We start from the raw sequence: 22569 nt of genomic DNA, 5'->3' as shown, positions 1-22569 counted from the left end.
AACATAATTTTACACTCTATCTACAATCCAACTTCTGATGGAGATGCGAGAGTGTGTACATTATTTTTCGTTTGTTTCAAAATCCAGCATAGGATGCAATATCCAAGACCCACCGAAAGGCAAACTAAAATTAAGATTACGTTTAGGCACATATAATTCTTGCATCAAGCTGAATTAAATCCTTGCAAAATCAAGAGACTTTTTACCATCATGTGGATTTCCAAAAAAGTTGTTCATGCAATCTGCAAGCAGAAATTCTCTATAATGAGCAATTCCATCTTTCTCGACCACTTGAGGAAGCGGTGCAATCTTTTCTGTTGGTTTTGGAATTGTAAATATTGGTATTGACACCCTTGATTTTGCACTTGTTGTACGAACTCTATGTTCTGCGCTTTTATACCTTCCATTGCTCAATATCTGTAAACAAAAAACTCACTGAATTAAAAACATGGTAACTATATTATATTTTGGTTTTGTTTTCTGATTTTTTTTCCGCATGATTTTTTCGTTCAAAGAAAAGGACTCTTAGTCAAAAATTTGATATGAACCTGTAACATATCGCCAACATTGATGACCAAAGCACCAGGAATAGGAGGGATCTCTACCCATTCTCCCTTCTTACTAATATCTGCATCTTCTGGAACATTTACATACAAACCACCTATCCCATCATGTAACAAGACAGTGAGAGTGCCCATATCAGAATGACGTCCTACACCAACTGTAAGCTCAGGATTAGGACATGTGGGATAGTAGTTCATATGGACAGTCTTCCTCCCAATAAGTGAATCAATTTTTGAGTCATCTAGTTCGACTCCGAGGTTTCGCATCAAAACATGAAGTAATTTCTTCACCATCTCAAGTGATGTCTTCAAATACTCAATTGCCACTTCCCTGAAAGGAGAATGAGGGTAAAATAATCAATTAATTGATTGTATAAACAAAAGAGTGGATTGGCTTTTGTCAACTATGTTATTTCCATGAATCTTTAATTAACGTTGGTTTATAAATGCAAAATGGAAAAAAATAATAATAAACAAAACAAAAGCCCAACGCATATATCACCTGCACTCTATGGGCCAATGTTCGAGAACTTCGGCGTCATTGGTGTATGCCATGCTGATATAGTCTTTCCACTCCAATGCTTTCTCTTTCTCTGGCACAAAACTGGTCCCATACTTCACTAAGGAGGTTGGACTCACTTCTGTACGATAAACAGCCTTCCTTTCTGGGGGCAGTCCGAAGAATTTATGTGCGGTATCCTTAAGGGACTCTAGTAGATCAACAGGCACTCCATGGTTCACAACTTGGAAGAAGCCCAGAGTCTCAGCTGCTCTAACAATTTCCTTGGCCACTTCATCATGGTAAGGGCCATCTAGCCTCGACAAATCAATCGGCGGCTGCTCATGTTTGCTCGCGTTTTGCTTGTCTATTCGCTCTTTTGGTGGTTGCATGTAAGCCTGTGGCACCTTCGATAAGCCTAAGTCCACCATTCCTTTGACACCATTTCCATCTCGGACAACAAAGTTGAAAAGCGAGCTGCTATCATCAAAGCTAGGAGCCATTTGTGAGTAGAAAAGGCTATGCTTGTTGAATGTAGAGAGGGTTTCTTTAATGAAAACTGATGGGTGAATATACCAAATAAGAAGGGCGCAATATAAATAGTAGGGAAACGGTTGAGATCTCCTGATGATCTTAATTAATAATTACATGGTGATGACGTTGAGGAATTGATCTAAAATTTTTTCAGCAAGACAAGAAGCAGGGCGTTTGAACAAGGGAAGGCAAAACTTTTGCCTTTGATTATCTTTTATGCAAACATTACGAGAGATTGAACAACAGTATAAAATCAAGGCATTAGACCTTCAGCTACCACAATCTAGAATGGTAACAATAAATATTTTATATATTCACCAACCCTCGTGACCAAGAGATCTTCAAGAAATAGAGAAGTATTGAAGTTATGTTCCGTTGATGCTTTTGCGACTAATTGTTTGTTATGTTCTTTTTGCCCCTTGAAGAATTTTTATATAAAGTAAAAATGAAAGGTAAAAGTAATATCATAATTCATTTAAAATGTACCAAGAATTAAAATTTAACGCTAATTATAACTTTAATATTCTATAAAGAAATAGCATGGTGCATTTTTAAATCTTAAAAAGTTACATATTTTGTATGTAATATCAAAGAAGTAAGAATTTCTGGAATGCATATAAAAATAAATAAAAGATTTTTAGGATTATGCACAAAATATATAATATTTTATATGAAAATCACGTATCGAAGTCGAATTAAGGCCAAGAGCAAAAAGGTAAACAAAGCAAGAGCATATCTTTTGTGCATACAATAAAACGACACAAGATAAAACGTTTAAGACACCAAAGGCTAAAACAACACTCAGCACTGACGTACAGCCTAGGCTTAGATACAAAGCACACTAAACGACATTTGAAGCCTGCATTTTACTAAATTGAATTTAGTGAAGTTGAAACGGCATAGTTTTGCATCTTTTGGCAGTCTTCTTCCTGTTTCAAATGTTTGTTATTTCCTGCCATAGCTTTGTTTCTCTTGTTTTAACAAAGCTAATAATCATTCTTCAATACACCCATAATCATTTGCCTGGAAAACACCTAAACACAATCTCCAAAATGCAAACTTATCTTTATTTAATCCTTTAGCAAGGATATCAACTAATTGCTCATTTGTTGGACAATATTGCAACTCAACTTCCTTCTTTTTAACAGCATCTCTTGAGGCATGGTATTTAACCTTAATGTGCTTGGTTCGACCATGTTGCACAAGATTTTTTGCAATTGCAATGGCAAACTTGTTATCTATATTTAAAATTGTACTTTTCATTTGTTTGGATCCCAAGTCAGACAAAATCTTCCTTAGCCACTGAATGAGATTTGAAGCAGCAACAATGGCTACATATTCAACCTCTACTGATAATTGAGCTACTACTTCTTGCCTTTTTGAGTTCCAGGAGAAAACTCCACTCCCAAAATGAGAAGCAAAAACCTCCAATACTCTTTGAATCTTCAATTGACCCTGCCCAGTCACTATCAGAATAATCTTGAAGATCCCAACTCTATGATTTGTAATATCTGAGACCAAAATTCAAAGTGCCTTTGATATATCTCAACACTCTTTTAGCAGCTTTAAAGTGCATTTTAGTAGGTGACTCCATGAATCTTGATAGTAAGCTAGTGAAGAACATTATATCTGGTCTTGTAGCAAACAAATATAATAAAGAGCCAATCATTCTCTTGTAGACAGAACCATTAGCCTTAATTGAACCATCACTTTTCCTAAGCTTATCTCCAGTAGATAGTGAAGTATGCATAGGCTTGCAAAGACTCCATTTTAAACTTCTTTAGAAATCCTTTGCATATTTTGACTAATGAATAAAAATCTAATCTGAACTTTGTTAAACTTCCATTCCAAGAGAGTATGTCATTAAGCCAAGATCAATCATCTCAAATACTTTCATCATCTGAGCCTTGAATTCCTCTAGATATTCAATATCAAGACCAATAATCAATAGGTCATCTACATATAAAGCAACAATCAACATTGCTAAGTCATTAGAGCTTTTAACATATAAGGGAAGCTCAGTCAAGCTTCTATTAAACCCATGATTTCTAAAATCCTCATCAATCTTGTCATACTAAGCCCTTAGAGCCTGTTTGAGACCATATAAGGCTTTGATGAGTTTGCATACTTTGTTTTAAGAACCCTTTACTTCATATCCGTCAAGTTGTTGTATGTAAATGTCCTCTGTCAAAACTCCATTTAAAAAATCTAACTTAACATCCAAATGAAATATCTTCTAGCTTTCCCTAACTGACAAAACAACAAGTAATCTTATCATGTCATGCTTTGCTATAGGTACAAAGGTCTCTAAACAATCAATCCTATAAGTCTGTGCATATCCCTTCACAATTAATCTGGCCATATACTTGTTGATAGTGCCATCTAAATTTAACTTGGTCTTGTAAATCCATTTAACACTAATGACATGTTGGTTGCTTAGTTTGTCAACTAAAGTAAAGGTTCCATTCTTCAATATCATGTTCATCTTAGCATCCATTGCAGCCTTCCAATTTGCATCTGCATTAGCATCAGTATAGTTGATCGGATCTGCAACAACAACATTGCATCTATTGTATATGTCATGAAGTGTCCTGGTGCCTTTAACTACTAAGTTTTCATTTTCAATATCAGTAGATTCATTTTCATCAATTTGTAGTAGATTGTCACTAACATAAACCCTGTTTGCAGAACCATCAACTACATTACTTTTCTAATTCCATTTGTACCCCTCATCAAATTTAACATCCCTTCTTATGAAGAACTTCTTGGAGTCAATTTCATAAAGTTTGTAACCTTTGGAATGCTCACTATAACCAAGATGTATAGTCATAACTGACTTAGGATCAAGTTTGGTCCTTGTTTCATTAGGAACTTTGGCATTGCAAATGCAACTAAAGGTTTTCAAATGACTTACTAATGGTTTACGCTTGTACCAAAGTTCATAAGGTGATTTAAAGGCTAAAGATCTGGTATAGGTCAAGTTCAATAGGTAGTTTGTAGTATTAACTACTTGCTAAGGCTTTGAATTTTCTAAAATTATGCAAAGCTTTTGATTTTTGTTTTATAAAGAATGTCCAGCAGTATCTTGTCAAGTCAGCAATGATCAAGATGTAATACCTGTTATTATTCAATTATAGTGTTTTTATTAGACCATAAATGTCAATGTGAGCAAGCACAAGTTTCTAAAAAGCCTTCGACTCTCTTTCTTTTAGAAATGATTTCCTACTTTGCTTACCATATTGACATACTTCACACAACTCATCAAGTTTCGTGATGGTAAGGAGTCCTTCTACAAACTTACCAGAAGACATTTTACTCGTCGAAGTATAGTTAACATGCCCCAACCTCTTACGTTAGATCTCATCTAAGTCATTTGCACTATAGTATGCATTCAACTCAGCTTCCATCAAGTTCATAGGGTAACATTTGTTTCTCCTTTTGATAGTTAACAGTTCTACACCAGCAAGATAAAAAATAGTGCATTGTTTATCCTTAAACAATAGTGCATAATGATTATCATCAAGTTGGCCTACTCTAAGGAAATTCTGAGCAACATCAGGTACATAATGCCCATCGTTTATGAACTTGATACCAACAGTATCTACACTTACAATACCAATAACAAGTATCTTAAGGTAAATTCCATTTCCTATATTTACTTTACCTTTATAGTTTCTATCAAGTTTAGTAAATAAACTTTCATTACCTGTAAAGTGATTTGAGCACCCATTGTCTATCAGCCAAGTGTTCTTAGTTGTTGTATCACTCTCTATCTGAGCCATGAACAACAATTATGCATATTTACTAACTTTTTTAACTACAACAACCATACCTTCTACATCAGACTTATTAACTTTACGTACCTTCTCCACATGGCCTAACTAGTTACAGGCCTACACTTCACATTTGGCCTATACCAACTGTACTTGGAAGTATGGTTTTTCTTTTTCCAACAAGGGCATGAAAGGTGCTTTTCATTTTACTTCCCCCACTTTCGATCGCCAGATTTACTTCCTTTACCTTCAAGCTTCTTTAACCTTCCACCCTTAACTCCTAAGCCTTTGGTTTTGGCAACCAAAGCATTCTCCATAAAGTCTTCACACTTAAAGGCCTTTCTCTACTCTTGTACAAGCAGTACAGTAATCAATCCATTCATAGAAATTCATGTTAAGCTCTTTAAATCTTTCAGAGATGAGATTTTAGCTTCAAATCTCTTTAGTAAACACACCAAGATCTTGTTGACCACTTTTCTTTCAGTCACTTCCTCTCCCAAGAGCCTTAGCTAATTCACCAACTTCATAACTTTGTCTATTTAGTCCTGGATACCTTTTTCTTCTTCTTTCATCTTCAAAATTTCAAATTGCCTTGAGAGATTCAGTGCTTGCATTTGCCTAATCCGAACACTTCCTTCATATTCTTTTTGCAAACTGTCCCAAACTTGTTTAGAGTCATCATAATTCATAATCTTAGCAAAAATAGTATTTCAAACAATAAAATGCAGGGATGAAAGTGCCTTGTAGCATTTTGCTATTTCCTCACCATGCTATTTGATTTAAGCCAATGTGGGATTAGCATGCCTTTGCACATGAGGGTCCCCACCTACTCCAACTACATCCTAGAGATCGAAAGCCTTCAAATAGGCTCTCAACTACACTACCTAGAACTGATAATTAGTACCTGAGAAAATCAGAAGTGCAAAAGTGTTGAAGCTTGCTTTTGCCATTGAAGCTAAGATCAATCCACAATTTGAAGAAGATTCAAGGTGAGAATTGAATCATAGGTCCCTCAAGAAGCTTTAGCTCTAATACCATGTTGTGGTTTTGAAGAAATGATTTCCAAAAACCTTAAGAACTTGAATAACAAAGGAAATTTTGAAAGAGAGAAAAATGATGAATTAGTAAAAGAACTTAAAGGCTCAATCATCTCCCTTTCATATTCAACTATTTTTTTTTTTTTTGCTCTGCCAAAGAAATTCATTAATAATATAAGAGTTACAAAAAGTTACAAAAGGTTGGCCTAAAGACATAGATACAGCAACTGCAGCAATAGATGACAGAATCTGTTGTTGGAATACGAAGGAAAAAAATAGACAACACCTGTAAACATAGACTTAAGGTAGAAGAACAAAGTGCTGACAAGGAGTACCAAAAAAAATTTTTTTTGAAACCCAAGTGAAACGCCTCAATGCAGTTTCCAAAAAGTCAAACCTGATCAGCAAAATGTGAAGTGGAATGGCAAAAGAAGGGATAAACTATCTGACAAGATCACCACCAAGCTGAGAATGAAGTGCCTTTGTCAGCTCCATGCCTTGCCAGAGAGTCAACAAAAGTATTTCCTTCTCTAAAGATGTGTTTGAAGGACACTATACCAAGTGAGACACATAAAGAATCGATCTCATTGAAAATGCTCCATTTATCCCATGGTCGGTGTTCGACAAAATTGACCCATGGGAGAGTGACTCTTGAATCAGATTCAATAATAAGTGGGGAGGTCGCATAGGGGGAGGCAACGTAGAGGCGCAAAGCCTTTAAAATAGCCATCAACTCTACATAGTTGGAATTGCACAGTCTAAGGGGCTAAAAAATAAACCCATAACAAAGCCATCCGAATTTCAGAGAACTCCTCCACAACCAGCAGGTCCCAATTTACCTTTGGCTGACCCATCAATGTTAAATTTGAATTCTCTTGTGGGAGGCGGAACCTAGGAAACACCCACACGTTGGTGGAGCGGTGTCCTCCTTGTTATAGAAATACGTGATTCAGATCATCAACCTAAATCGTCAATGGCAACCATGTCTTTCAATCTAGGAGTTAAAAGCCAGCAATCAAGAAATCGAAAAGGTCTAGGACCCCAATCAACAGTTTCAAAAGATAAAAGAATGGGACAATGGTTTGAAAATGAGCGCTTGAGACCTTTTTGACTCAATTCACAAAAGCAGAACAACCATTCAGATGAAAGCAAAAAATGATCGAGGCGACTGTCCCAGAAGTGGTGCATCCCTGCCTCTCTTCAAGACATCTAATAGTATTGAAATCACCAGCGACACAACATGAAGAGAGGAGTTGATCGCTAAACGAAAGAATTTCCTCCCATAAGATATGTTTGTCATCTTCAGTGCAGGGAGCGTAGACATTAATAATAGCATAGTGGAAGTTGTGAAAGAGCCATGAGCCAATATGGATGATGAAGTTCCCTCTAATGATCAACGAAGATTGAGAAAAAGATTCGATGCCCCAAATAGATAAAATGCCACCTGATCTTCTTGAAGCTGGACTAAAGGACTAGCCTATGTCATCATTACCCCACACACGTTCAATAAGTTTGTTCGAGATATCTGAAAGTTTTGTCTCTTGGATAAAAAGAAATTCAACATTGTTGGAGCAAATCACCCTTTGTATGGTGTTTAGTTTATGGGCGCGGCCAAGTCCATGTGTGTTCCAAGAAAATATGTGCATGATTAGATAAGTGAGATAATATGAGGAGAGGCAAAAAAAAGCAGAGAGAATTCTGGATATTGAAGAAGCATAAAATTTCATATAGCCCCATAGGTGCTAGAGAAAATGCTTGAGAGAGGAAACTGCATTGGATTGAGAATATTCACACAAAAAACCAAAATAGCAAAGCAATTGCTTAACCACAGTAATGAGTATAGTTAGTAAGTGTGAGTCTGTGCAAAAAGGACAACAGAAAAAAAGAGCGACTGAGCATAATAAAAATGAAATAACATGTACAAAAGAGATTAATGAATAAGGATCGGTCACTGCTCACTATCTTAATGTGTTGAGTTCCTCCATTCTCTCTAAATTTCCTAATATTTTTGGGTCAGCGCATCGTGATGAATAACCTAGTTGTTTGATGATGTCCCAAGTTTTCTCTGGTTCAATCATAATACTCGCATTCATGTTCTTGAAGTCACCATTAGATAAGGAAGCATTTGCGAACGAGCTTTTAGAATCATGGATGACGACACGCCTTTACTGGGGAATGGTTAAATTTTTCCTCTACTTGCCAGATTTTTTACCCCCTTTTCTACCGCTTATAATGGCACCTTTGATAACTCTAGAGATATCTTCTAGAAAAGTGACTTTTTTTGTTGTTTTACGCAATGGAAATATTGCTACATGATCTTTTTCCTTAGAGTCACAACTAGCAAGATTTGGATTATGATTTTCTTCATCAGAACCATTAAGGCAATGATTTGAAGGTGAAGGTGTAATGGGGGCAGAGGATAAGCTACCTGTTGGAATGTTTGTGGCGTGGGTCAAGAGATTGGGAGATATAAGTCCATCCATTGAGTTTGGGATAGGGCTACTATTTACAAGAGTTTGTTGTTTTGGGAAAGGAGCAATTTGGTTCAATGGCTCATCTTGAATGGTTCCTTGGTTTTCTGCTTGAGTCTTGTCCATTAGGGTAGAAGATGAAGTCCCATTAAAATTTGGGTTAGAGGAATAAGGTTGTGGGTTTTCAAGCTAGTGTCTTGGAGAAATTTGTTGGGGAATGTAGTCCATAGACTTGAAAGGTGTGTCCTATTGGTCTAGTGAGTGATAATGAAAGCTTGGGCTGGGTTCCGTTCTTGGCCCAATTTACAAATAAGAGGAGGAATGCTCAAGCCATGCTGTTGTCGGCGGAGAAAGTTCTGGAAAGAGATGGGTGATGCCCCTAGGGGTGGTGGGGGGTGCTGTTTCAGTTGAGATGGAGACCGAGGAGAAGTTGATTAATTCATCATCTTGTTGCCAACGTGGCCAACCTAGATAATCCATAATGCAATCGGGGTGTAAATTCTCGGACATAAAGGCAGTAGATCCGGTTCCTCAACAACAAGATTAACATGTTTATCGATTCTTTCAGATAATCCGGTGGTTATAAGCATGCTAGCAGGTTCAAAAGAGTTTAGAGAGGAGGTTTCCTCACCAAGGCATAAAAAGGAACCCCACAACCTACCAATGTTATTAAAGGTGGTTCTGCTCCAAGCATGTATAAGAACTCCAGAGATCGAGAGCCAATAGCGTCGTTCTTTTGTGGTGAGGCTTTTTGACCATTCTTTAATTTCATCGAACTATTTAGTTAACCAATCCCATTTATTGACCTTTGAGAGTTCAAAAGATTGGGTATTTGGGAAGGCGATAAGGAATTGGTATCCTAAAAGCCTTTTAATTTCATAACCCTTTCTTCATTTTTCCCTAATCAGCTTTGTGATTAACTCCAGCTCTTGATGCACTTTACATTTACCAACCACACAACAATCAAGCCAATGAAGAATTTCATTCTCAATATGATCTGTACACAATTTGACAGAGTTAATTGGCGATAGAGGAGGGAGCATAACTTTCGGTGGTGGTTGATGGCCCAAGAAAGCTTGAAGATAAGATCTGGTAATCTCCTTTCTTGCTGAGGTTTCTGCTGTGTTTTGGTGGTTAATTGTTGTCTGCACACGAGTATTCTGGTTCATAAAAGGTGATTGGGGTATAGGGATTTGGGTTTGGGTAAAGTTGTTTTGGTTTCTTGAAGGTTGGGTTTGGGGATTCCTGTTTTGATTTTAGGGATTTCTGTTTCCATTTGGTCTTTGGATCTGGTTTTTTCTAGCTAAGTTAAGAGCTAATCTAAGGTTGAAGAACCAGGTACCATTTAAACTTTGAATAGTTATTCTCACATCCTCCATTGTGAAGAACCGAACAAACCCATATTTCCTGTCATAGCTCGGTTGTCTTGGAGGAATTGAAACCTCGCAACCCTCCCATAGTGGTGGCAGATGGTTTTGAGCCATTGGGTTGTGATATGGAGAGGGAGATTTGCGATGTGTACCGTGGTGCCCCTATTTTGCAGACCACCGTGTCTGAAAGTCGAGCCTTTGTTTTGCATCTTGAAAAAAGTGTTTTTAGATGTTCATATTCAGCTATTTATACCACCATTTGAAAATGAAAAACTAATTCGAGCTTAGATGTAGCCTAGGGAGAATAAACTAAGAACAAATGATCAACTAACTAGGCACATAAAACATGCATAGTATTTTGTGCAATACAACGGCTAACATAACAAAAAGAGAAAATAAACATGTGGCATATAACCTTACAAAGAAGAATAAAACAACACAAGATACAAACATTTAAGGCACCAAAGGCTAAAATGACACTCAAAACTAACGTATAGCCTAGGCTCAGACACAAAATACACTAAATGACATTTGAAGCCGATGTTTTACTAAATTGAATTTAGTAAAGTAGAAACGACATAGTTTGGCACCTTTTGGCAGCTTTCTTCATTCTTCAAATGTTTGTTACTTCCTGCCATAGCTCTGTTACTCCTGTTTTAATAGGCTAATGATCATTCTTCAAGAAGGGGTTAAGGGTGGTGGACTGTCTAAAGAAGGGTTGGGGGGTGAAAAGAGGGAGAAGTGGTGTTAAAAAGAGGTAGGAAAAGGTTGGGAACGGTAGTGAAAAGGTGGGGGTCTAGCGTGGCAATGATGGAAAGAGAAATGTGGAAAAAGGGTTGGAGTAAAAAGATGATAATAGGTCTCAATCGATGCTTGACTTCTACTAATCTACGTGTTAGCTCTTTTAACTGCTAGGGTGTCAAACGGGTGCTGATGTAACAGTCTTGAGATTGTGCTACATTTACTAACAGTGCTAATGGCATTTTTCTTTATAGGCAACAGGGCAATTGAAGATGAGCAACTGAGCTATTTTTTTTTTTTTTTTGTAATAAGGATTTTGTGTCTACATTTGTGGTAAGGATCAGTGCCAGCTAGTGGGTTAAGCCACCAAAACAAGGGTTTTAGGCTCCAAATTTGGAGAGGTCCATAATTTTATAATAATTATATAATAATTAATTATATTAAAATTATACAAAAATTAAGATAATTAATAAAATATCTACCTGTTCTCTTATGCTTAATAAATATCTCTTTTCTCTCACTTCAACACCCTTATTAATTCTCAACTATTCATCTCATTTCTCATTAAAAATATCTAAAAGTCAAGATAATTAATAAAATGACATATTTTCTCACTTCCCTACCTATCAAATCTCAATTTTTAATCACTTCTCAATTCCCACAATACTATTAATTCTCCCAAATCAACTAAGGAAAATATGTATTTAATGATCTCCAACAACTATTTTTTTCCTATATATAAAATCAATTATTTTTTTTTCAATTTATAATATCCACTTATGAATTCTTCTTTCCTCATTTGCTCTTTCTTAATTTCAATAAAATACATCATTTTTTTAATTTCAATAAAATACATCATTTTCTTAATTTCAATAAAAAAAAACCTCATTTGAATATTTAACTTTAGGTCTTTAAGATTATTGAACCACCCTTGGTTGGGAATTTGGGATGCTGGTATTAACGGGGAACCTTTTGTGCAATACTGGCTGTTTAATCTCCACGTTCTCGGTTTACCAAAGTATGGCAAGTGTGTTTCTTGATAGCCTTTGCAGCAAGTTTAGGTCTAAGGGTTGATTGGCAGTCGTTATTTAGTTCTGTTCAGATTTCTCAATGAGCAGCTTTTTTTTTTTTTTTTCGTATGTCGTTGAGTTCATTAGGTCTTTTGAAAGAGTTGCTGCCAAAGTCTTGTTGAGTGGCAGGTGTTTTTTCTTTTTTTTGGCAATTATACTGGTTTCTTCCGCCCTTACCAGTCCTATCACTGTTAATAAAATTATTTTTCACAAAAAAAAAAGATTAATGTATTTATACTATCAAATGTGTTCCTACTGCTCATATCTGAAGTATTAAGAAAAATAAGTAGTAAAAAGTTCTTGTGAAAGAAAAAAAAAAACAACAGAAAACTGATCCTGGAAGGTATACAAGTCCATGAACCCTTATCTCAGCTTCAAAAAAGCACAGACTTTATAACAAATAGGCACTCTTCCTAACGCCAGCGCTCAGTGCTCCCTTAACTTGTAGCACACACATATGACAAACCACACAGCAGCACTACCCTTTCAGCGTTTTAGGGTACCAGTAACAGCAACAAAAAACCACCCAGACGTAAGACCATCAGAGTCGTAACCGCAGCAAGCTACGTAATCAGCATTAACACCACCACATGGGCAAACACACAAAGACACCAGCAGTATATATAAACACAGAAACCCAAGCAGCAGCATCACAAATAGTTTTCAAAAAGCAGCCAGAACCAACCGAAAAAAACACAAACCTTTTAATTTGAAAATTCGGTTCGCGTGCAAATGTGTTTTGAGTTTATTTAAATTTGCAATAAATTTGGCACTTCATTATTTGACTCAATAGTAGGTGTTTGTATCATCTGACTAAAATAGTTTATTTGAATTGTCTTTCACAAAGTAACATAAAAGAAAAGAGTTGAAACAAATCTGGCATTTATATTTGTTCCAAACATAAGGTTAAATATAGAATAAGGGTGGGTTTTTGAGTTTGGTGTACTATGTTTTTGTTCTTCATTTCTGTTTTTCCAGATGGGTGGGAATTCAGTTTATAGCTGGTTCATGTATTTCTTTTTTTTCCCTGAGCTTTCAATGAATTGCTCTTGTCTGTCACAAGTCTTTGTCTCCCATTGACTAAGGACTTTTGGCAGCATGCCTATATATTTTGGTTTATGAATATACATTTCTTGTCTTGCAAATAAAAATAATGAAAGTAATTCAATGACTCCAGTTAATGTGTAAACTAATCCAGCTCTATTTCTGTAGAAAGCAACAGATAATATAGTTTAACAAGGCACATTTTCTACAAACGAATGAAGTTTTGTATTTAAAATTCAAGTGACATAATGAACAAGTCAGAAAAAAAAGATGGACGAAACTTGCCTAAGAGATTGTCAACTCCTTATAAGCAGTAACATCTAGGTCTAAAGTTTCCAGTTTTCCAAGGATATTAAATCTTACTTTTTAATATAAAAAAAAATTAGAATTCGACTCTTTAAAACACTTAACATTAAATTAAATATTCAGGTATAATATACGTTAAATACTATAATTCGAGTTAATTAGGACACAGCATGCTGCACGTCAAGGATACATATTGCATTAAAAGATTGATTTCTTAAGAATAATAATATTTAAAATGAAATTCTCGATGTTATCATCCTTTGAATTTAATCTTCAAAAGCCAAAGTGTATGTTATGTGCACAGACGTGTAAGACGCCGCAAGATGGAAGCCACCAACTGTACACTGTTCAGGTAATAATTATCAATTTAATTTATTTATATATTAATTTGGTTAATATCACCTTGGTAAATTTCACGTTTTTGGATAATACAATAAATTCAGTTTTTTATTTGAAACAATAAATGTTAACTGTAATAATCCTTTTTTTTTCATTTTTATTATATATAACTATAATTTTAGTTGTATGCTTTCCTTATTATATATATAAAAAATAATTATATATATATATATATAATCAAAATGGAGGTTGGACAAGGAGACCAGTGATTATCTCGTTTTAAAAAAATGAAATTTTGTTAATATCCTAATTTCCTAATTATTAAAATAAACATTTTTTTTATAAAGGGGAAATACTAAATAACCAATTACATCATTATAGGCCATGAAACTCCTAGCGTGTCTGATAAAAGACAAGAATTAACATAAGATAGTGGAAAATCAAAGATATGTAAACCAAGCTATAAGCTTTCATGGTCCGTGGCTATTCGATCAGAACACTGATTAGCTTCACGATGAATGTGAGTTAAAAAGCAATCCCATTCTTTTTGTAGTAAGCCCCTAATACGTCGGAGGAGATGAGCATTCGGATCTAAGATGGAATGTTAATAGTAATTTTGATAGTAATTTAATTTAGTTTTTATAGTAATACATAGAAATTAGTAAGTTTTATTTAATTATTTTAAATTAGTTAATTTAGGTGAGTCAATCTAATCTTGATTAATTTTATGCTTAATTTGGTGTTAATGTGATTAAGATAGGTTGTTATTGATTTATGTGTGCTTTTGTAGGTGTTTGATGAAAGAACAATTTTAATGGAAGAAGAAGAGCAATTTTAAGGTGTAGATCTCCACTGCATATGTTTCCATATTTTGATTATAACTCTCTCTATATAGCTCCAAATGAAGTGATTCTTAGACCACTGGAAAGATAAGAGAAAAAGATACAACTTTTATGTTTACCACTTTGCCCAGTTCGGCATTGAAGGTTGTCAAAAATCTTGTTGGAACACTGCAGCAATCATAGAACAATTATGATTTCTGCTATTTAAATGGTCAAGGCTGCAGCTTTGGAGGAAGTAGGCCGTAGTCCACGTAATCTGATGAGGAAATTCTAATTGATATTGATTTCTTTCTTTATACAACTTGGCCTAACTTCAAAGTCCTATAAAAACAACCTTTGGGATGACTTTTAGGAGAGAATGAGACACTAGATTAACAGTTGAGAGTCAAGCCGCAAAGTCATTAAAGCTACGAAGAATTTGAAGGATTCAAGGAGATTTGGATATCAAGAATACAATTCTTGAGTTTTTCTATCTTTTTTATTATCTTTTTCTCTTAGTTTTTTTTTTTAATGTTTAAATTTTATTTGATGATGATGTGTGACTTGATAGGGAATTAAATTTTTTATCTAAGATTATGATTGAACACAATATGTAGTCTGATTTATTTATCTCTCTTTTGTTTATGTTTGATGGATTTAAGTTGTTTATTTTATTCTGTTCTTAATACTTTTAATTGCCTAATCACCAAGTAGATTAAATTAGAATCTTAGGTTAAACCTTGACAAAGGAGATTTAAATAGACCTAGAATAAAATAACGTATGATTGAACACACATAGTTGCGTAGGTGATTTGATTTGCATATAGGGTAGACATTCACCGATAAGCCATACGTAGCCTAAATTAGAGCACGAACTTAATGAATCTTTCTTCAATTTAATTTGCATAAATATATAGTAAATTAATTGGGAGAGGTATTTTTATGAGAAACTCGACAGAAACTTGTAAATAATTTAGGACTCTAGGTTAACAACTTAATCCATTAAACTAAGTTAAGAGAGAAAGAAAAAATCAGATGAAGTATTGAAGGACATCATAATCTTAGGTCTGGTAGTTAAGTGAGTTTTATCAAACCAATTTACTATTTAATTTTAGTTTCAGTTTATTAGTTTTAATTTTTCTTTTTAATAATTTTAAATTTAATCGTTTGGCTAAAATTAAGGTGTTACAATTTTAGTAGTTAGCAATTAGGAATTAATTCAATTCTCTACGGGAACAAATTTTATTTATTATTATATTACTTGTTAACGATACGTGCACTTGAGTAAGAAATCAATAACAGCACGCTTGCCAGACAAACCGACTTATGTTCACTCCACCCCACAAGACTAGTATTCATTTATACTCCCTACTAGCTAAGAGTCTGGACAATGTGCACAATGACTAGCATTATCATCACCAATAACGAACTTTCTAACTTAAGTGGCTCCTCTAAATAATAGAACAAAAATCGTTTAACGGATATACTCACCTATTCAAATATCATACAATGTCCTTAACAGAAATTCCTTTCTTATGAAGTGTCAATCCTTGTACTAAGGTATTGTTTCATATAGATATCCTCAATAAGATATCCAATTGAAAAAGCTTATTTAACATCAAGATGCCATATTTCCCATCCTTCTCTAGTTGCTATGGCAATAAGCAACCTGATAGTGTCATGCCTTTCTACTGGTGCAAAGGTCTCCCAATAGTCAATTCCATAAATTTGAAAGTATCCCTTCACCACAAGCCTAGCCTTGAACTTGTTGACAAATCCATCAACATTAAGCTTAGTTTTGTGGATCCATTTCACACCAATGATGCGTTAGTCTAATGGTTTATCAACTAGTATCTAGGTTCCATTCTTTTCGATCATTTCCATTTCTTGTTTCATAGCTTTCAACCATCTAGTGTCCTTTGCAGCTTCATTGAAGCTTGTAGGTTCAATAATAGCTACATTGCACCTTGCATATATGTTTTGCAAGGACCTGGTACCCCTGACAGCAAGACTTTCATCTTCAATGTCTTCTTCATGATCAACTTTACTCTAGACTTCATTTTGAATCAAATTCATGCTACATAAACTCTCAACAACTTATTTCTCCCAATTCACCTTGAATGTTCATCAAACTTTGTATCTCTACTAATGAAAATCTTTTTAGTTTCAACATTATACAACTTGTAGCCTTTAGAGATATCATTGTAACTAATATGAATGGTTAAAACACCTTTTTCATCAAGCTTAGTCATTTTCTTATTTGGAATCTTTGCATAATAGATGCAACCAAAGACTATTAGATGTGAAACAAATGATTTGTAGCCAAATCAAGCCTCAAATGGTTTCCTGCTTGCAAGTGACCTTCTCTTAGTCAAGTTTAACAAGTAATTAGTTGTATTTATAGCTTCTACCCAAAAAGATTTTTCCAGGTTCTTTTGAAAGAGTAAGCACCTTGCCACCTCCATCATTGTTTTGTTCTTCCTCTTAGACACTCCATTTTGCTTTAGCCTATAAGTAATAGTGAGCTGATGAGCTATACCAAGCTTTGACAGATAACTTTCAAACTCTTTTGCAATGTATTCCTTTCCATTATCACTCCTAAGTGTCATGATGGTTAATTTGCAACCAAGTTTCTAAACTTAACAAAGCCTTTCAAAGCTTTTGTCTTGAGTTTGAAAAAGTGAATCCAATAGTACTTGGTCAAATCGTCAATGAAAATAAGATAATACCTACTACCACCAAGTAAAGGAGTTTTCATTGGAGCTTCAAAATCAGTATGAATGAGTTGTAGTTTCTTTGTAACTTTCCACTTCCTTTCCTTTGGGAATGGAAGCCTGCTTTGCTTACCATAGTAACATGTATTTGTTAGGATTTGACCTCATACTCAAACATAAAATTAATCAATAAATTAAAAGTATAGAATAGCAAAAAAATAAGATATACATTTAATTAAAGAAACAGTCAAATCCCTCAAATATCAAATGTTTGTGTTTTTTCATGCAATTTTCATATTAGCTCATAAGTTCAAGTATTACATACCTTACTCTAGATATCGTAATCAAGAGCCAATTAAATCCAAAAGGCTTGTGGTGAAGCAAGAAACTCAAAAAAGAATAAGAAAATATGAAATCCTACGACCAAAATCTTTGCTTCCTCACTTCAGGATTTGTCAAATCTTCAACGACCCAAATGTTTGGCCTTTAACAGTAATTCACATAGTGACTAAATAAAACCTTCTCAAAGGTAAGATTTTTTTATTTGTGTTAGCAAGTTTTGTTTTCAAAAAATACCAAAAGACAAAAAATCCTAATCGAACCCTATTTTTGTCAAACAAAGAAAACTTATTTTTTTTCTTTTCTTTTTTTTATGAATCAGCTAAGAAATGGCTTAATGCTTAGAGTTTTAGTTGGCTAATATAACATATTTTTATAACCAAACTAAGTTGTAACCTTAGGTACAACATTTTTATTTTTATTCGATTAAGTCCTTTTTAACTTAATTAATTTTTGCACTTTATTTTGGTCTATTTCAATTAAGTCCAATTTAATTAATTGTCCTTATTTAATCTCAATAATGTCAGTTAACTTGTGTGACCCATTAGGCTTCTAACATGTTGGCAATATATATATATCATAATCAAATATCAATTTAATAACTGATTTACATTTATAAATCGTGAGCAGTATCTAGCAACATATCATGACCACTCAAATGTTAGAGAGTCAAGTAAAGAATTTGACAAAGCCTTTTACTGATAAATCTCTCAATGCAATACGGTCATTTCATCAAATATCTAGGATATGTCACAAAGCATAGTTTAATGTCTACTTATGACATTTCATATTAGTTCTCATAATTCATGACTAACTTTATGAATTTAGGAAACTAACTTCTCTCAAATTCATCATGCTTTGGCCAAAGACTTTATACAAGTTAATCTAAAATTGAGAACAAGTGAGGTACATCCCTTCATATCACTTAGGGCGATGAATCCTCTCTTGACAACTCATCCACCTTCGCATGCCTACAGCACACCCAAAACACCTTGTTTAGGCATCTAGTCACCTCTAGACCCATAGGGGTGAAATCAAAGTATGTGATTCCCCATACAAGATGACCTAGTGTGTCAAGTCCAAGGACTAGTTGTACGACTATCACATGAAAACATATTCCATATACATTTGAACAAAATACCAAATAAAGTTCTCATAGTGAGTCATATTCAGTGAACTTGTTTCTATCAAGCACCCACATGCCATCCTCAAGTATCCTATATACTTCAATCTATGAGATCAATTACTTACTTTCCAAGTAAAGAAGCTTAACATGTACCAATCTTTAAGCATTGTCAATGCCCTGTCTTGACAATAAAATGACCGAAAACTATTTTAGGAACATGGTTTTGATGTATAGAGATTTCATAATTGTAACAACTTAGCAATTCTCTTGCAAAGCCTTATGTTCCATGCACTTCATCCAATTAGTATTTAATAACTCCTTATTATTGTAATAACATGAAGGAAAACCTCTATCACATATAATTATGCAATTAAGTATGCATTAAATGATAATATATATTGCTTGATCAATTTAATTGGCTCAAGGGCATTTACCAACAGTATCACAACCTGACTTAGGATTTGCAAGTTTAGGTAAGCCTTCAACAAGTTTTCGTGATGCCGTTTTCTACAAAGAATTGTAGTTGACAAGCCTCAATCTCTTGTGCCATAATTCAAAATCAACTATAACACTGAAATAAGCCTTGTGATCAGTAGCTTCCAATCAATTGGATAGCATTTGTTCTTCATTTCAACTGTTAGTACTTCATCTTCCTTTGGATGAAATATTGTGCAATATTTGTCCTTGAACAAAAAGGCATAATGACTTTCAATGAGTTGTCCAACACTAAGCAAGTTCTAGTTAGCTTCTAGTATAAAATAAACATTAGAAATGAACTTGTTACCTAACTGAGATTCCACTAAAACTATCCCAATCCCCGAAATCTTTAAAAAAACTCCATTTTCAATCTCAACCCTTACCCTAAAGCTTCTATCAAGTGTGGTAAACCGACTCTCATCACTAGTCATGTGGTTTGAACAACCACTATCAAACAACCACAAACTTTTCCTAATTGATTCAACACTTTCTTTGACGATAGATAGCAACTCATCAGAGGCCTCAATATGCTTAGTGATAATTCTATTTTATACAATTATTTTACTCTAATTTTGTTATTAAATATTAGCTAAGTCCTTAATTTTTAATTATAATTTACTTATTTTTAGTTGTTTTTATAATTAGGTTACTTTTAAGTTAGTTATTTTAATTTTATGTTATTCCTTTTAATTTGGTTATGATTTATTAGTTTTTATATTTCTTTTGTAGGATTAAAACTGATTGGGCTTAATTTTGGAAAGTAAGATGTTAAAAGACCTAGAATCTGCTTGCATATGCTTCAGTATTTTAGCCATATCTCGAGCTACAGAACTTCAAATGATGCGATTCTTGGACCAGTGGAAAACTAAGAGACAGAGATACAACTTTTATGAAGATCACTTTGCCCAGTTCTGCTTCGAAGATAGAGAAAATCGCATTGGAAAATAGCTAGACTTACTGTGCCGAAAATGAAAATTTGTAAAGATTGACAATTGAATTTTGGGCCTCTTATTATACTTTTAAGCCCAATTAAACCCTAGGTCAGCTTAAGAAACTTTAGGTTAAGTTTATTAGTATAAATAGGATATGTTTAACAATATTAAAAAAAAACCTTTGGGAGATTCAAGAAACTAGAAGTCGAGGCTGAAACTTGGAGATCAAGACGGCAAATATTGTTTTGTTTTATTCTTTAGCTTTTATCATTCTTGATACTTTCAATGGTTCAATTTTATACAAAGTTATTTTATTTTGCGATTATGAGTAGCTAAATTTCTTTTTCTAGGATTGCAATTGAACTCACATGTAGTCTAAGTTTTTAATCTCTGTCTTACTTATTTTCAATGGGATTTGAATTGTTTATTTCAATTTGTTCTTAATGCTTTTAATTGCTTGGCCACCAATTAAATTGATCTAGGAACCTAAACAAACTTGGGAAAGGGAGTTTAGTGTAGACTAAAATTGGGATAGCATATGATCATATTAATTGATTTGGGTATAGGATAAGGATATACCTATAGGCCATATGTAGCCAGATTAGAGCCTGAACTTAATGAGTCTGTTTTAATTTCAATTCACATAGGGATATAGTGTTTTGATTAAAATAAATATTTTTATAGGACGAGTCGGGAGACCCTTATAAATAATTGAGGACTCTAGGTTAGTAATTCAACCCATTGAAATAAGTTAAGAAATAAAGGTAAGATTTAGATGAAGTGTGAGGGATATTGTAATCCTATGCTTGTTTGATTTGATATTTTCTCAAGTTATTATTTTGATTTTTCTTGTTGATTTTAATTTTAGTTAATTAATTTTAGTTAATTAATTAATTTTGATTATTTGGATAAGATTAAATTATTCTAATTTTAGTACTTAGTAAAGTTTTCGATCAATTTCCTAAGGGATCGATACCCTGCTTGCTAATATACTATATATTCGATACGTATACTTGCGTAGTAGGATTTTAACGGACAAGTTTTTTGCGTCGTTGCCGAGGAATTGTTTCTAGACTTTTTACTAATACTAATACCAAAGCAATTGGTCTTACTTCAAATTTTATTTTTCTTGTTTTAATTTTAGATTTTGTTTGCTTGCAGATATCTTTGGTCATTGTATGCAAAGATGTCAAACCCTATTCTATAAAATAATTACAACGTCATTTACATGCTCAATAGAATGTTTGCATATTTAGGAAGTTCGAGGAATCGTTAAAAGACGATATTGCACTTAATGGTATTATTAAGTCGATTAAGCCTCGAACTAGTTCAAATAGGAATTTTAAGGTGAAATTAAGAGTTTCACAGTTCAAGGATGACTCAAAATGGTAATTCGGAGTTCGAGGATCAATTTGGAGTCAAACCGAAATTTTCACTATTCAAAGGTAAAATGGTCATTTGCCACTTGGGGACAAAATGAGAATTTTTGGAAAAGATTTTTTGGCCCCATTTGACTTATTAGAATATGATTTGAGTATTGGAGTATGATTTGAGGTTTAGAAGTGAAAAATTTTAAATTTCGGTATAATTTGGAGTATAGGGGCGAAATGGTAATTTTACCACCCCGAGGGCAAATTGGTAAATTTTCACCCTCGACACTTGTCAAGACCAAGCGATTTTATTCATCATGGAAATGGATAAACATGAGAAATGTGTGGTGGAGAATTAAAGAATTAAAAGTCAAATATTTAAAATTTGAATCAATAAGGAAATGCCATGTGTCATGCTTTTATTATTTTATTGTTTCTTTATAAAAAGGCATAAAAATCAGCCCATTTCTCCTATAGTGATCAGCCAAACCAGAAAAGAAGAGAAACCAAGGAAGAACAAACCCTAGGTCAGAAAAATCAAAGAGAAAGTGTTGGAATTCAAGGATTTGATCAAGCAAAGGTAAAATTTCTTTGATTTTGCTAGTGATTTACCTTACCCATGCATTTTCCCTTAATTTTCATGGTTAAATTACATGTTTTCATGATGAATTCATGGTTGGTCAAAATGGGTATGGAGAGAGAATGATCTTGGATTGGTTTGATTTTTAGGTATGTCAGTGTTTTTAGGTGATTAATGATGTGTAGCATGAAAACAAGTGAAGAAAACCACCAAAGGTTTGGTGCCCATCAATAGCTGAATTCTCTAAGTGAATAATGAGGAAGAATAGGATGTTATTCTAGGTGATTTGATTAAAAAATAATAGTTTTTGGTGTAGGAATTAATGAATTATGTAGAGAAAATTAAGTAGAAAAAATCATGGAGTTAGTGTACCATTGTTGGCCGAAAGTTCCAAGAAGAAAAATGAAGATAAATTTGCCTAATTGTGTGTTAATTAGTTGTGCTTGGTGAATTGAGGGATTGA

The 22569-nt window shown here is 33.9% G+C and overlaps 1 protein-coding gene across 1 annotated transcript; it reads right to left on the bottom strand.

Moving 5' to 3' along the window:
- Positions 175–1565, bottom strand: LOC18594551 (feruloyl CoA ortho-hydroxylase 2). The gene is made up of 3 exons (XM_018124118.1): positions 1066–1565; positions 549–894; positions 175–417 (listed from the first exon to the last, which is right to left on the bottom strand). Exons 1-3 carry the CDS (start codon positions 1563–1565, stop codon positions 175–177), a joined length of 1089 nt encoding a protein of 362 aa, XP_017979607.1.

Source organism: Theobroma cacao, chromosome 7 (assembly GCF_000208745.1).
Source record: "Theobroma cacao cultivar B97-61/B2 chromosome 7, Criollo_cocoa_genome_V2, whole genome shotgun sequence".
In the NCBI taxonomy this organism is placed as follows: domain Eukaryota; kingdom Viridiplantae; phylum Streptophyta; class Magnoliopsida; order Malvales; family Malvaceae; genus Theobroma; species Theobroma cacao.
The sequence above is the reverse complement of the archived record's forward strand: the minus strand, read 5'-3'. Positions and strand labels throughout refer to the sequence as shown.

Coding starts and splice junctions, on each gene's coding strand:
- LOC18594551 (XM_018124118.1), bottom strand. CDS start 1,565: ATGGCTCCTAGCTTTGATGATAGCAGCTCGCTTTTCAACTTTGTTGTC. Junction 895..1,065: donor CATTGGCCCATAGAGTGCAG/GTGATATATGCG, acceptor TTCTCCTTTCAG/GGAAGTGGCAATTGAGTATT. Junction 418..548: donor ATGTTGGCGATATGTTACAG/GTTCATATCAAA, acceptor TTTTGTTTACAG/ATATTGAGCAATGGAAGGTA.